Source organism: Dermochelys coriacea, chromosome 1 (assembly GCF_009764565.3).
Source record: "Dermochelys coriacea isolate rDerCor1 chromosome 1, rDerCor1.pri.v4, whole genome shotgun sequence".
In the NCBI taxonomy this organism is placed as follows: Eukaryota; Metazoa; Chordata; order Testudines; family Dermochelyidae; genus Dermochelys; species Dermochelys coriacea.
This window is the reverse complement of record NC_050068.2, coordinates 113,173,946-113,187,479: the sequence shown is the minus strand read 5'-3', so window position 1 is coordinate 113,187,479 and position 13,534 is coordinate 113,173,946. Positions and strand designations below refer to the sequence as shown.

Sequence of the window (13,534 nt, the reverse complement as noted above, 5' to 3'; positions counted from 1 at the left end):
TAGTTGGAGTCCAGATGCAGGCCAAGGATTGAAGTCTGGTTATGAGTCCAGAGGTCATGAGATGGATGCAGGCTGGAGCAGGTCAGTAACAGAACTGGAGTAAGGCCAGAGTAGGGCATGGACAAGGTTTCAGCAGGCTGGGACAAGGCTATGGCAAGGTTGGGACAGGAACTGGATCAAGGGCTGGCTGGAAGCCTGTGAGGCAGCAGGAGGTTTCGTGGTCAGGTCTGTGCAATAGTACTATTAACTTGCAGCTCTGGTGGGGTCAGTGAAATACCTGTGCCTGGGGGTCATCTGACCCAAGCCCTGCTCAGGGATAGGCTGCTGCAGCAGCATGCTTGAGGACGGAGTCACTGCAGGCTCTGTTGGAGGAATGAGTCATTGCAGCTGAGTTGCTGCAGTATGCCTGGTTTGGCGTCAGGTTTGCCTCACAATTCCTTTCAGTCCTCTCTCCCATTTCCCATCCCTTTTCAGAGACCCTTCTCATGAGAGACAGCTGAAGCAGGAGGTGGAGTCCCTCTTACAACTTCTGTTGCTCCGACTTGTGTCTTTAGAGATCAGGCACCAGGGCTTTTGCTCCCACTTCTTCTTAATCCCAAAGAAGAAAGGGGGCTGGGGACCCCACCTTGATGTTTGATGTCTCAACACTTCCATCCATTGTTTTAAGTTCAGAATGGTAACCCTACGTTCTTTTAATCCCTTCATTAGATCCTGTGGACTGGTTCATAGCTGTTGACCCACAAGATGTCTATTTTCACATCTCCACTGGAAGTACCTGAGATACCTGGTAGGAACATCACACTACTGGTGCAGAGTCTCAGCCCTTTGGCTTTCGTACAGCTCCAAAGGTTTTCACCCAAGTAACTGTTGGTGGTGAAAACTCACCTAAAAACAAAAGGAATCCATGTATATTTTTACCTTTGATGTCTGGCTAATGTGAGGAAGATCACCACAACAGGTGACCAGTCCAGTACAGACAGTTCTGAAACTCTTCATCTCGCTAGGTCTCAAGGTCAATAGAGACAAAATCCACACTGATTTCGAAGCAGAAAATAGAGTTATTAGGAATAGTGTTCAGACTCCAAAACAGCTTGAGCGTTCTGCAGAGAAAGTTTCAGGCAATATTGGACTTCCTCAGTCAACTTCAGGCCCACCCAAGAACGTGTCGCAGACTTCGAGGACACGTTGTCATGTGTGTTTATCGCACAGTATGAGAGACTTCACCTTTGATCCATGCAAGGATGATGATCAGTGTATTGACCCAGCAGACAGTGCATGTATCTGGAGTAGTGGATGAGGGAGCAGTGGACCTGATTTTAGTAAGACTTTTGACACAATTCCACATGACATTCTTATAAGCAAACTAGAGAAATGTGGTCTAGCTGTAATTACTGTAAGGTTGGTGCACAGCTGATTGAAAGACTATTCAGAGTAGCTATCTATGGTCTGCTATCAAACTAGGAGGACATTTCAGTGGAGTTGTGCAGGGATCTGTCCTGGGTCCAGCACTAGTCAGAATTTCCATTAATGACTGGGATAATGAAGTGGAGCTTATAAAATATGTGACTAACACCATGCTGGAAGAGGTGGTAAGGACTTTGGAGCACAGGATTAGAAATTAAAATTACCTTGAGAAATTGGGAGTATTGGTCTGAAATTAACAGTAAAGTCAAGTATAAAATACTATATTTAGGAAGGAAAAATCAAATGCACAAATACAAAATGGGCATGTTTAGTCTTGAGAAAAGAAGACTGAGTGGGGACCTGATAAGTCTGCAGATATGTTAAGGACTGTTACAAAGAAGACTGTAATCAGTTGCTCTCCATGTCCACTGAAAATAGGGCAAGAATAATGCACTTAATCTGCAGCAAGGGAGATTTAGGCTGGATACTAGTAAAAGTTTTCTAACTATAGGGATAGTTAAGCACTGGACTAAGTTACCAAGGAAATTTGTGGAATCCTCATCAATGGAGGTGTTTAAGATCAGGTTAGACAAACACCTGTCAAGAATGGCCTAGGCTTACTTGGTCATGACTCAGCATAGGGGGTTAGAATAGATGACCTCTCCAGCACTACGTTTCTATGAATCCATGATGATAGCAGACCTGCAAAAAGTCCTCTCCTTGTTAAACTCACGTACAGACCACTTTAGGTGTGCAGCAGAGTTAGAGTTCCCTTTTCCATACCCCTGCCTGTAAAGATTGTGATAACAGATGCCCCTACTCGGGTAAGGAGCTCATCTGGATCATTTGACTATTTGGGTATGATGGTCCACACACACCACACGCATATTTTAGAGCTTAGAGCCATCCGCCTGGCATGCAAGCTTTCTGTCTACTCTTTGGGAACAATAGTTCAGGTGCCGACAGACCACACCACAGCAATGCACTATATCAATAGGCAAGGGGAGAAGCAAGGTCATCACTACTCTGTCAGAAGGCCATACATCTATAGGAATGATGCATTCTACATTGTCACACCAATAGTCCTACACCTTCTTGGTCTTCAGAACATCCTGGGATATCATTTCAGGAGAGACTTTTGAAAACTACACATGGTGTCTCAAAGATACATTGGTATAGAACATTTTCTTCAAATGGGGGTTCCCAAATTTAGACCTGCTCACAGCAAACTACAACAGGTATCAGACATTCTGCTCCAGGAGGATCACAAGCTCAGCTCTCTGTTGGACATCTTCCTCATCTTTTGGACAGTTTGTTTGATGTACATGTTCCTATTGTTCCTCATAGCGTCATGAGGAAACTGAAGCAAGATGTAGGGCACATGAGCATGGTAGCCCCAGCATGAGCGTGGCAGTTCTGGTATTCGGATCCTGTAAACCTACCAACATAGCCATCTTACCCATTCTGCCTGATACAGTCTCTCAAAACAGTGGTCAGCTCCTCTGTCTGGTCCAAAATCTTTACATTTGACAGCATGTATGTGGGCTGGATGACCTCTGCAGAGGTTCAGAACATTCTACTCTGGAGAAGGGAACCTTCAATAAGACTGACTTATAGAGCTAAATGGAAGAGCTTTTATATCTCAGCACTCAATTTCTCCCAGATAGTACCAATTTAATCAGTACTGGGCTTTTTGCTAGCCCTGAAGCAATCTGGTTTTTCCATCAACATAAGAGTCCATCTGGCAGCAATATGTGAATTAAACTCCTGTTCCCACTGAACAGTAATAAATTTCCTGAAGGGTCTCATTTTTTCTTCCAGTTCAGAAGCCCCCCTCCCTCTTGGAACCTAAGTATAGTATAAGCAGTGTTGACAGGTCCCCCTTTTAAGACCTTAACAGCTTGTTCCCTTTGCCACCTGTCCATGAAAATTCCTTTTCTGGTGGCCCATTTTGTCAGCTAGGAGATTCATGGCCCTCATGTCTGGTACCCTCTATAAGCGTTTCAGAAGTACGGGGTTACCCTTAGACTTTCCCCTAAATTCCTGCCTAAGGTGGTGTCAGAATTCAGTTTATTTAGATAGAACAAAATCATCCAGGAGCAAACCTAGGCTATTCATGACTTTTGTTTACAGGGTCAGGAGCCAACCTGTATCCACTCAGAGGTTATCCAAGTGGGTTTCTGACTGCATAAGAATTTGAGTTAGCTAGAAGAGATCTACCTAGCCACAGGAGAGCTTATTCCACTAGAGCTCTGGCAATTTAGGGCACAGCTCCAACGAACACTCATAGCCAGCAAGAATCCAATCTCGTGCTCATGAGTTGCATGAGTGCTAAGAGTGGAATCTCTGTGGACCACATATCTTGAAGAACCAATTCCTATAGTTAAGTAACTGTTCTTTCAAGCAGCTGCCTCATTAGCAGGGGGAGCAGCACCACTCTTGAAAGAGAGCAGGAGGAGGAGCCATTGCCAAAGTCCTTTTCCTCTAACTGGGACAGGGAAGCCAGAGGAGTTGCCAGACATGTATCATTAGGAGGAAGTATTAAGAGTGATTGCTACCTTCCTGCTCTGGAGCACCACAATGTCCTCTATGACCAGGAAGAAGCCTCTGCTCATGGAAGGGAGACTCCTGTCTGGGATCAACATAGTCCTCGCAACAGCCAAGGAAAGGATAATCTACCCCTGGGCAGAACACGCACCCCAGGTTGTGATAACTGGGCCTACAGATTTACCCTGTTCCACCCACCACTCCTTAGTATGGTCCTTAAAGAAAGACTTTAGGAGAAAAATGGGCTATCAGAGGGAGCTTCACCATCATGGCTGCAACCCAAACCATTTCCAGGGACTCCAGACCTTCTTTGTCCTAATCCTGAGAGAAGTCCTGACCAGACTGGGCCAGAGAGCAGGATCCAGATGACATCACCACTTCTACTGGCTCTAACTGAATCCCAAACACCATGGGATGTAAGACTTTGTGACCTCCCCATTCCCCATGCATCCTTTTCCTTCCCTAACTTATTTCTTATCTTTCCCATCCCTCTGCTTTTTCCTTCTCTCAACTAAGAGTCTGGTTTCGCCAGCCAAGACTGTATTCATTACTACAGCTCTGTTAGCCTTTGACCAGAAAGATGTAGCTAAAAGCAATGCCCTAAACACCCCAATGCTCGTTTAAGTTGGTCTCGGAGTGGCTAATAAGACTATGTGCTGTGCCTGTGTTTTTGCAGCAGTGAGGTTCCAAGTGAGAGTTAACATCAGAGACAGAAGCTGAATTTCAATCTCTGCTATTCTTTTCTCCCCACTTTTTGCATGTGGCTTCTTTTGTCGTCTTTCATTATGACAGCAACAACAACCGCTCTAGCCCATCTCAGCTAACATACTTTCTTTTCCACAAAAAATACAATTATTACCATCTTTGATACCATCTAAGAGATTGTCAAATGAGGATTTTTCCTCCTAAAAATTCTCTTCAGCTAAAGGGAAAAAGGGATGTTGTTATAATGAAAACCTTATTTAATATTTTACATTTAAAATGCTTTAATTGTTTTTCCTTCCTTTTCTGTATCTTTAATAAAATGTTAAAAGGATTTTTAATGGTGTGTTTGCCATGGTACTAAGCAAGCTGAGATCTCTGTACACCAAGCCCCAAAGCTGGTTTTAACACTGTTTAATGTTGGACAATAACTGGGTTATGTTATAAAGAAAAGGAGTACTTGTGGCACCTTAGAGACTAACAAATTTATTTGAGCATAAGCTTTCATGAGCTACTGCTCACTTCATCGGATGCATTCGGTGGAAAATACAGTGGGGTGATTTATATACACACACAGAGAACATGAAACAATGGGTTTTATCATACACACTGTAAGGAGAGTGATCACTTCAGATGGGCTATTACCAGCAGGAAGGGGGGGAGGAAGAAAACCTTTTGTGGTGATAATCAAGGTGAGCCATTTCTAGCAGTTAACAAGAATGTCTGAGGAACAGTGGCGGGTGGGGTGGGAGGGAGAAATACCATGGGGAAATAGTTTTACTTTATGTAATGACTCATCCACTCTCAGTCTCTATTCAAGCCTAAATTAATTGTATCCAGTTTGCAGATTAATTCCAATTCTGCAGTCTCTCGTTGGAGTCTGTTTTTGAAGTTTTTTTGTTGAAGGATAGCCACTCTCAGGTCTGTAATCGTGTGACCGGAGAGATTGAAGTGTTTCTCCAGCTGGTTTTTGAATGTTATAATTCTTGACATCTGATTTGTGTCCATTTATTTTTTTACATAGAGACTGTCCAGTTTGACCAATGTACATGGCAGAGGGGCATTGCTGGCACATGATGGCATATATCACATTGGTAGATGCGCAGGTGAACGAGCCTCTGATAGTGTGGCTGATGTGATTAGGCCCTAGGATGGTGTCCCCTGAATAGATATGTGGACAGAGTTGGCAACGGGCTTTGTTGCAAGAATAGGTTCCTGGGTTAGTGGTTCTGTTGTGTGGTGTGTGTGGTTGCTGGTGAGTATTTGTTTCAGGTTGGGAGGCTGTCTGTAAGTAAGGACTGGCCTGTCTCCCAAGATCTGTGAGCGTGATAGGTCATCCTTCAGGATAGGTTGTAGATCCTTGATGATGCGTTGGAGAGGTTTTAATTGGGGGCTGAAGGTGATGGCTAGTGGCATTCTGTTCTTTTCTTTGTTGGGCCTGTCCTGTAGTAGGTGACTACTGGGTACTCCTCTGTCAATTTGTTTCTTCACTTCAGCAGGTGGGTATTGTAGTTGTAAGAATGCATGATAGAGATCTTGTAGGTGTTTGTCTCTGAGGGGTTGGAGCAAATGCAGTTATATCGTAGAGCTTGGCTATAGACAATGGATCGTGTGGTGTGATCTGGATGAAAGCTAGAGGCATGTAGGTAGGAATAGCGGTCAGTAGGTTTCCGATATAGGGTGGTGTTTATGTGACGATCGCTTATTAGCACCGTAGTGTCCAGGAAGTGGATCTCTTGTGTGGACTGGTCCAGGCTGAGGTTGATGGGATGGAAATTGTTGAAATCCTGGTGCAATTCCTCAAGGGATTCTTTTCCATGGGTCTAGATGATGAAGATGTCATCAATGTAGCACAAGTAGAGTAGGGGCATTAGGGGACGAGAACTTTTGGCCCATATATATCCTCTACATTAATACACTTTCCTTCCTCCTGCCCTCCCACACGAGGAGACCTGAGCCTCCCAGTGTATCCAGTATTGGGGCCGGAGAGAGAGACAGAGCACTTGAATCTGAGATGGCCAATTCAGTGGATTTGAGATCCTCTGGGGGGCATTTATCCCTAGATGGAGGGTATACCATGTTTCTGCTTTTGCCATCCCTTGCAGGTTTTCACCATTGGGCTAATTTAATTTACTGTTAAATTGCTAATTGATTAATTTTATCCTTGTTCTATTCCATCTGTGCGTTGAGGTGGTGTTATCTGAGCATCTGGAGAAAACGATTAGTTGATAGAGCTTGAGAGAGTATTACCACCTAATCTTTGACTCCTGATTTTAAATGTGATTTTGTACAAATAAAACCCATTCTTTGTTTTGTAGAATATTTTCAAATTTTAGAATATCTTTTGTGGAGAATAGAGGAACAGGGGACTATGTATTTTGGAGAACTGGTAATGCGCTATAGAGATTTGCACCTTTCGGCTGCCAGTGTAAATGCATCCCCAATGTCAGCTTTTGTTCACCATCTACCCTCTGAGATCTATTAGGGTGGCTATTCAGAGGCTTCCATGAAATATGTGAGTGATTTCAGGCCAGTTCCCAGTGGGCAGATGTCCACATCACAAAAGTACTACCACTTTTTTCATTTTCATCCTAATCAGGGAGGCTAAGGATTAAATAACTCTGGAGACTGAACTGTACTTTCGTACTTACAGATGTGGCCTCTCCAGACTAGGTAGGAAGCACATTAGCTTGACGTTATGTGGAAGTTTACGCTGTCACTGCTTGTGCTATATTTGTCTTATTAAGACTAAAATTCGTGATAAAAGTGTGTCTTAGGTTGGGTTTTTGAAGTTTTTAAAACAGAACAGGTTCTAATAATTGGAAGAATGTTATTCTAACCAATAGACTAATGTAAAATATATTCTTAAAATGAGAATCACATTGGTTAGAGGTTCCTCCTAATATTAATAAACAAACAACCCCCAATATGAAAAATATCCATTACCAAGACTCATTAACCAAACTAAACAGCTAAAACCTAATACTTACAATGGTAACACTTTTTAACTTCTCATTATTGCTTTTTACTGTTATTTTATGTGCCATGGTTAAGTATGGTCAATAATATAAAGCACATTCATCAAATTACTGCATAAGAATTTTGATCACCCATTGAAAGTAAAGTACTGATTTTCTTCTATTCATAACGCAAAAACTTCAGTAAGATTACTTTTTTCTTCTAAAGCAGCATTTTTCAAAGTTTAGGTCATGACCCAGTACTGGGTCGCAGCATGTAAAGCACTGGGTTGCTCTGGTCAGGATCACCGACTGGGAGTTAAAAGTCCAGCGGTGCTGCCCAGCTAAGATAAGCTAGTGCCTACCTGTTCCGACACTGCGTTGTGCCCTGGAAGTGGCCATCAGCGGGTCCGGCTTCTAGGCGGGAGGCCAAGGGGCTCTGCGCATTGTCCCTGCACTGAGCACCAGCTCTGCACTCCGAGCTAGGGTGCCTGTGGGCGAGAGCCACGTGGAGCTGCTTGCGCTCCTCCGCCTAGGAGCCAGACCTGCTGCTGGCCGCTTCAGGCGCAGCGTGGTCCGCGGTGCCAGGACAGGTGGGAAGCTGTGCCGCTGACCAGGAGTCACCACGTCCCAATCCTGTGCCCCAATCCCCCATCCCAGCCATGAGCCCCTCCAAACTCAGAACCCCTTCCTGCACTCCAAACCCCTCATCCCTGGCCTCACCCCAGAGCCTGCACCCCCAGCCCAGAGCCCTGACCCCCTCCCTCACCCCAATCCCCTGCCTCAGCCCTGAGCCCCCCAAACCCAGAGCCCCTCCTGCACCCCAAATTCCTCATCCCTTGCGCCACCCCAGAGCCCTGACCACCTCCTGCACCCAACCTTATTCCCTAGCCCTAAGCCCCTCCCACACCCCAAACTTCTCATCCCCAGCTCCGCTGGGTCACAGGCATCATTAATTTTCTTCAGCTGGGTCCCCAGAAAAAAAGTTTGAAAACCACTGTTCTAAAGTGTCGTAAATCCAGGAGGTGGCACTATAACTAAACTTCTCGTACTACAGAATGGCTCCATTATATTTAGTTATTTCATCCTGTAACTGAGTAGTGTGTTTTTAATTCCTAAATCAGAATTTGAAATAGGGAGATCTGAAATAAAGAAACTGTGGTTATTTAAGGTACTTGGATGAGTTTATTATTTAACCCTGAGTCTCAAGTCTCTGTATATTTTAATATATTTTAGACTGGTAATCAGCATATAAACTGTCAGATTAAATTTCTCCAAACAAATCCTTGTGAAAGTAAATGGGAATGGAGTAGTTGCAGTCCTTGTCTTTATCCAGTATTCTTATCCTTCATCTTTAAGCACATTAGTAGATGTCTTCCAAATGTAGAAGAACACATAGTCTCAAATTGGCAGGGTCTGTGATTTATTGATTATACCACACTTCAAAGGAAAAAACCCTATAATGTATCTACAACCTTAATTTAGTAAGATACATAAGCAGGTGACTAACTTCAAGCAGTTTGAAGTCAATGGACTACTTTGTGTATTAAGTTACATATGCATAAGTACTAACCTGAATAAGGGCCCTAATAAGTATGAGAGAAGTTCAGGTTGTCCATTTAATTACTGCTGGAACTAGAATACAATGTAAGCCAAAAAAAATCACAATTGTCATTTTTGGACTATTTTTATCTTCAGCGTTCATGTGTATTTTTAGGAAATTGGCGTAGTATGTCTTTTATATTTTATATATCATACATGTAAAATCTGAAGAAAAGTAAATAGATTTGAACATAAGCAGACTTTAAAGTTATCCTAGCCTTGTCCTCCCTTTCATAGTTTAATTTGTATAAAAAATTTAAGTTGGATCATGAAACTAATTACAATTTGTATTTATTGACATTTATGTAGCACTTGCTGAGAAACTTTCGTCGGAGGAGAGGAAACAAAGCTGGGGAGATAGACTAACTCAAAATTCAAAACCAGTGCTACATGCTTCTATGTTTTAAAGCCATAACGCAAACAGTGTTACACCTTAAAATATTGAGTGATGTGAAGAAAATAATGTCCATAGCAATAGGCATTGGTATTTCACTGATTCTGTAGATTTATTTCTTGTTGATATTGGGAATAATACGATATTGAGAATAAAATTGAATTTCTGCATTCATCATTCATGCAGTATAGAAATAAGCATTTCTGGTAATTGTAACCTGGATTATAAAGCTTCCAGTGCAGGAGAGGGTTCATGTCATCTCTTGAGAAAAATACTTTAATCTTTTAGTCATACTTTTTAAAAATGTGGGCTGCCCCCCAACTTCCCTGTTCCCTACTTTAAACCAAGGCACAGTAAATCGTCAATTAGAAATGCAGGAAATATTAAAATAAAGGTCTAACAATTTAAACCTTAATATCTTGATCCATTTAATCTTCTAATTTTATAGCTGTATAAGTATTTATTAATTTCTATTATAGTAGCTATTTATACTGAGCTTTATAGATCAGTCCATTAGAACTATGATTATAAAATTATTGTTTGCATTTTAATGTCTCTTTCAGCTGATTATCTGGCTCAGGCATTTGATTCCCTTTGTGTGGACTTGAAGACAGATGAAGGGAAGGCCTTGTTTTTGGAGTACCAATCTGTGCCTGTTATATTAAGTCACTTAAGAATATCCAGTAGAGGTCTGCTTTCCAGTGCCATTGATGGTTTACTTCAGATGACAATGGAATCTGGTAAATTTACTTAGTTTTAAACAATAAAAATATAGTATTATAAAATGAAAAACAAATTCAATGAAACTTAATTCCTAAGTGAAAAAACAATACATACTTTCTTTCCGATGTAATATGTAGTAGCAAGTAGTACTTGTCTTTTTGTCGTATAAATACAGTAGTTTTGCAGCTAGGGAACAGCTTCACGAGTTTGCTGTTTATCTCAGTATGTATAAGTCGATACTTTTGAGATGTTTTTTATTTCTTAAATATATGCAGCATATTGTCAGATCTGTTTTCTGATATCCCTGTTACATTTTGCAACTCATTCTAAGGTTTTTCCATTGCTTCTGTAGGTGATGGGCACATTTCTAGTTTCTCTGAAGTTAGTCTATGCTAGAACAGACATTGGATGCAAGTCCTTCTGCCATCAGGTGGAGAGATGAAAATAGCCAGGCTCTTGTATGAACTCTCTCTATAATTTGAGTGAGTAGCTGATGCTGCTCAGTTTTTCCATTTCTAATAAGTAAAAGTGACTTTTCTAGATAGCTAGATTACATTTTTTTGTTTTGTTTACTGTTACTGGATGACCTGGCACTATAAGGGGGGTGGGGCTCATCCTTACCTGTGCCACTTTTAAACTGCCTCCCCAAGTGATGGGTGTTGAGGCTAGGGATCAGGTGATCTCCTGATGCTCAGATAAGAAGCACTGCTTCTCAGGGGATGAAGGCTGCTCAGGGGATGAGAAACCTGCAGGAAGGCTTCTTCAGGAGACCGAGGATTAGAGAGGACCTGGGGAGGAGGCCTTCTGTGCCAGGCATGTGTGGGATAAGAGCTGAACCTTTAAGTGGAAGAGGCTTTAGGAAGCACCAGACAGCAGGACCTGGGTTTTGGAAAAGAACTATTGAACAAGTGGCTAAGGCAATGTAGAGTTGGAGAAAGGCTGGTTTTAATTTAAGTTGACATTGAACTGTGATATTATTTTAATAAAACAGACTCCAAGAAAGGGTGTTTCTCAACAAACGAGAGCTTATGTGCAGTTATTGGTTGGTTCAATAAGGGGAAACTGAGGATGGATCAGATGCTGTATTGGGGGATCCCTGCTACATAAACCCGTTTGGTTTTTAAAAATTTCTGGGTTTTTGGACCAAGAGGGGAATGCCGCTGTGTTAGAAATATTGAAGGTAGTCAGCTGGACATTCTTACATACTTAACTATTTTGGTTTCTCCAAGAACATAAATTTCAAACCAAACTCCCCATTGTATCTTTGTGCCGGTGGAAAAGGGACTGTTTGCTCTGCGTTAAAGATATTCTTACAAATATTACTGGTAGAAGGCTGAAGAGCATCAAATAGCCTAATGAGATGAATGTCACATGTTTGCCTGATTTTAACTCTGCCCCTCTCTCTTCAACCAACCCACCCACCCTTTTTCACACACCCCTGTGCTGCTAGTGTTGCAGGTGTGTATATGCCCTGTGCACCAGAGCCGGAGATTTTCCCCTTAATGATACCTGTCATGGCAACGCATGCACCCTCTGCTGTCTCGTGCTGTTGCGTGATGGTATAAAGGATGGAGCCATCCTTAGCCTCCCTCAGTTGCTTCTTACTGCTCATGCCCGGTAGTCACAGCATGTTGCTTTGTTCTGCAGGTGTTCTCCCTTTCAGAAAATTTGTGTTTTCTTGTATGTAGTTGGTGTACTTGTCTATCGTTAGAATTTTGGAGTTAGTTTCATTTGTTATTTTACTTAATTTTTATTTAGAGTGTTGGTTTCTATCTGTTCTGATAAAAGGATCTAGAGGTTATAGTGGATCACAAATTGAATCAGAGTCAACAATGTGAGGCAGTTGAAAAAAAGGACAATATCAATCTGGGGTATATTAACACAAATGTAAGATGCAGGAGGTAACTGTCTTGCTCTACTCAGCACTGGTGAGGCCTGAGCTGGAGTGCTGTGCCCAATTCCGGGCACCATCCTATAGGAAAGATGTGAACAAATTGGAGAGTCTAGAGGAGAGCAACAAAAGTGGTAAAAGGTTTAGAAAACCTGACCAATGAGGAAAGGTTAAAAAAACTGGGCATGTTTAGTCTTGAGAAAAGAAAACTGGGGGGGGGGGACTGATAAGTCTTCATATATGTTAAGGGCTGTTATAAAGAGGAGAGAGATTAATTGTTCTCCATGTCCACTGAAGGTAGGACAAGTAGTAACGGGGGCCTAATCTGCAGCAAGGGAGAGTTAGGGTAGATATGAGGAAAAACTTTTTAACTATAAGGGTAGTTAAGCTCTGGAATGGGCTTCAAAGGGAGTGCCCATTATTGGAGATTTTTAAGAACAGGTTAGACAAAACTCCTATCAGGGATGTTCTACGTTTACTTGGTCCTGCCTCAGAGCAGACGGCTGTATTTGAGGACTTCATGAGGTCCCTTCCAGCCCTATAGTTGTATGATTCTGTCCTATCTGGAGCTTGAAATCCCTGCAAAATTGACAGTGGTCCCCAACGTGACTTTCCTTGAGGAGCTACCATGCTATATGTAAGATGCATCCTGTACCAATTGATCTTCAGACTTCATCTGGCTTACCTATCAGTAAGGTCCAATCCTTGGTGCCTTGCCTGGTGCTATCCAGATGCAAACTCAGTATGTTGTCCCTGGTATCAATGTCTCCAGAGGCATGGCACCTGTCCATGATACCACACCTCCCTGGCCATGTGACTCTTCTTTAGTGCCTGATGTAGGTTCCTATTGCCCTCCCTCCCAGAATAGGCATCATTCACCTTCATCTTGAAGATTCCACTCCTGGTATCTAAAAGAGCTCCTGCGGTGGTCCAGGAACACACATCCTTGGGCTGATAGAGAGTGGGGTCCTACTAATGGCCGTATTGAAAATATTGGGATTCCTCCCCACCACCAGATCCTCCCCAGTTCCTCTACCCTCCAGATCCCCAAGCAGATGTCAGGATAGTTCACATGAGGAATTTCAAGGTTGCCCATGGTACCAATGCCAGTAGCAAGCAGGAACATTACATACCACAGTCTCCATCTGGGAAGGTACAGAAAGCTCCTGCTCAATCTTCTTTGCACACCTCCTCCTCATTACCTGATCGATGAGGTTAGGGTGTCTTGAGAGTTGACCTATCTTCAGGATAACTACCAGGCCTACCAAGAGCTCCTTCTCAGGGCTCTGAACATTTCTACACTCCTCCCTTGCC

The 13,534-nt window shown here is 42.6% G+C and overlaps 1 protein-coding gene across 6 annotated transcripts in view; it reads left to right on the top strand.

Annotated features, from left to right (window-relative positions):
* CCDC138 (coiled-coil domain containing 138) overlaps window positions 1–13,534 on the top strand; it is a 76,787-nt gene that overhangs the window by 40,894 nt on the left and 22,359 nt on the right. For all 6 annotated transcript variants that reach the window (XM_038386817.2, XM_038386819.2, XM_043509337.1 and 3 more), the window contains one exon: window positions 10,170–10,346. In XM_038386817.2, coding sequence (XP_038242745.1) covers window positions 10,170–10,346 — 177 coding nt within the window. The remainder of the gene's footprint in view (window positions 1–10,169; window positions 10,347–13,534) is intronic.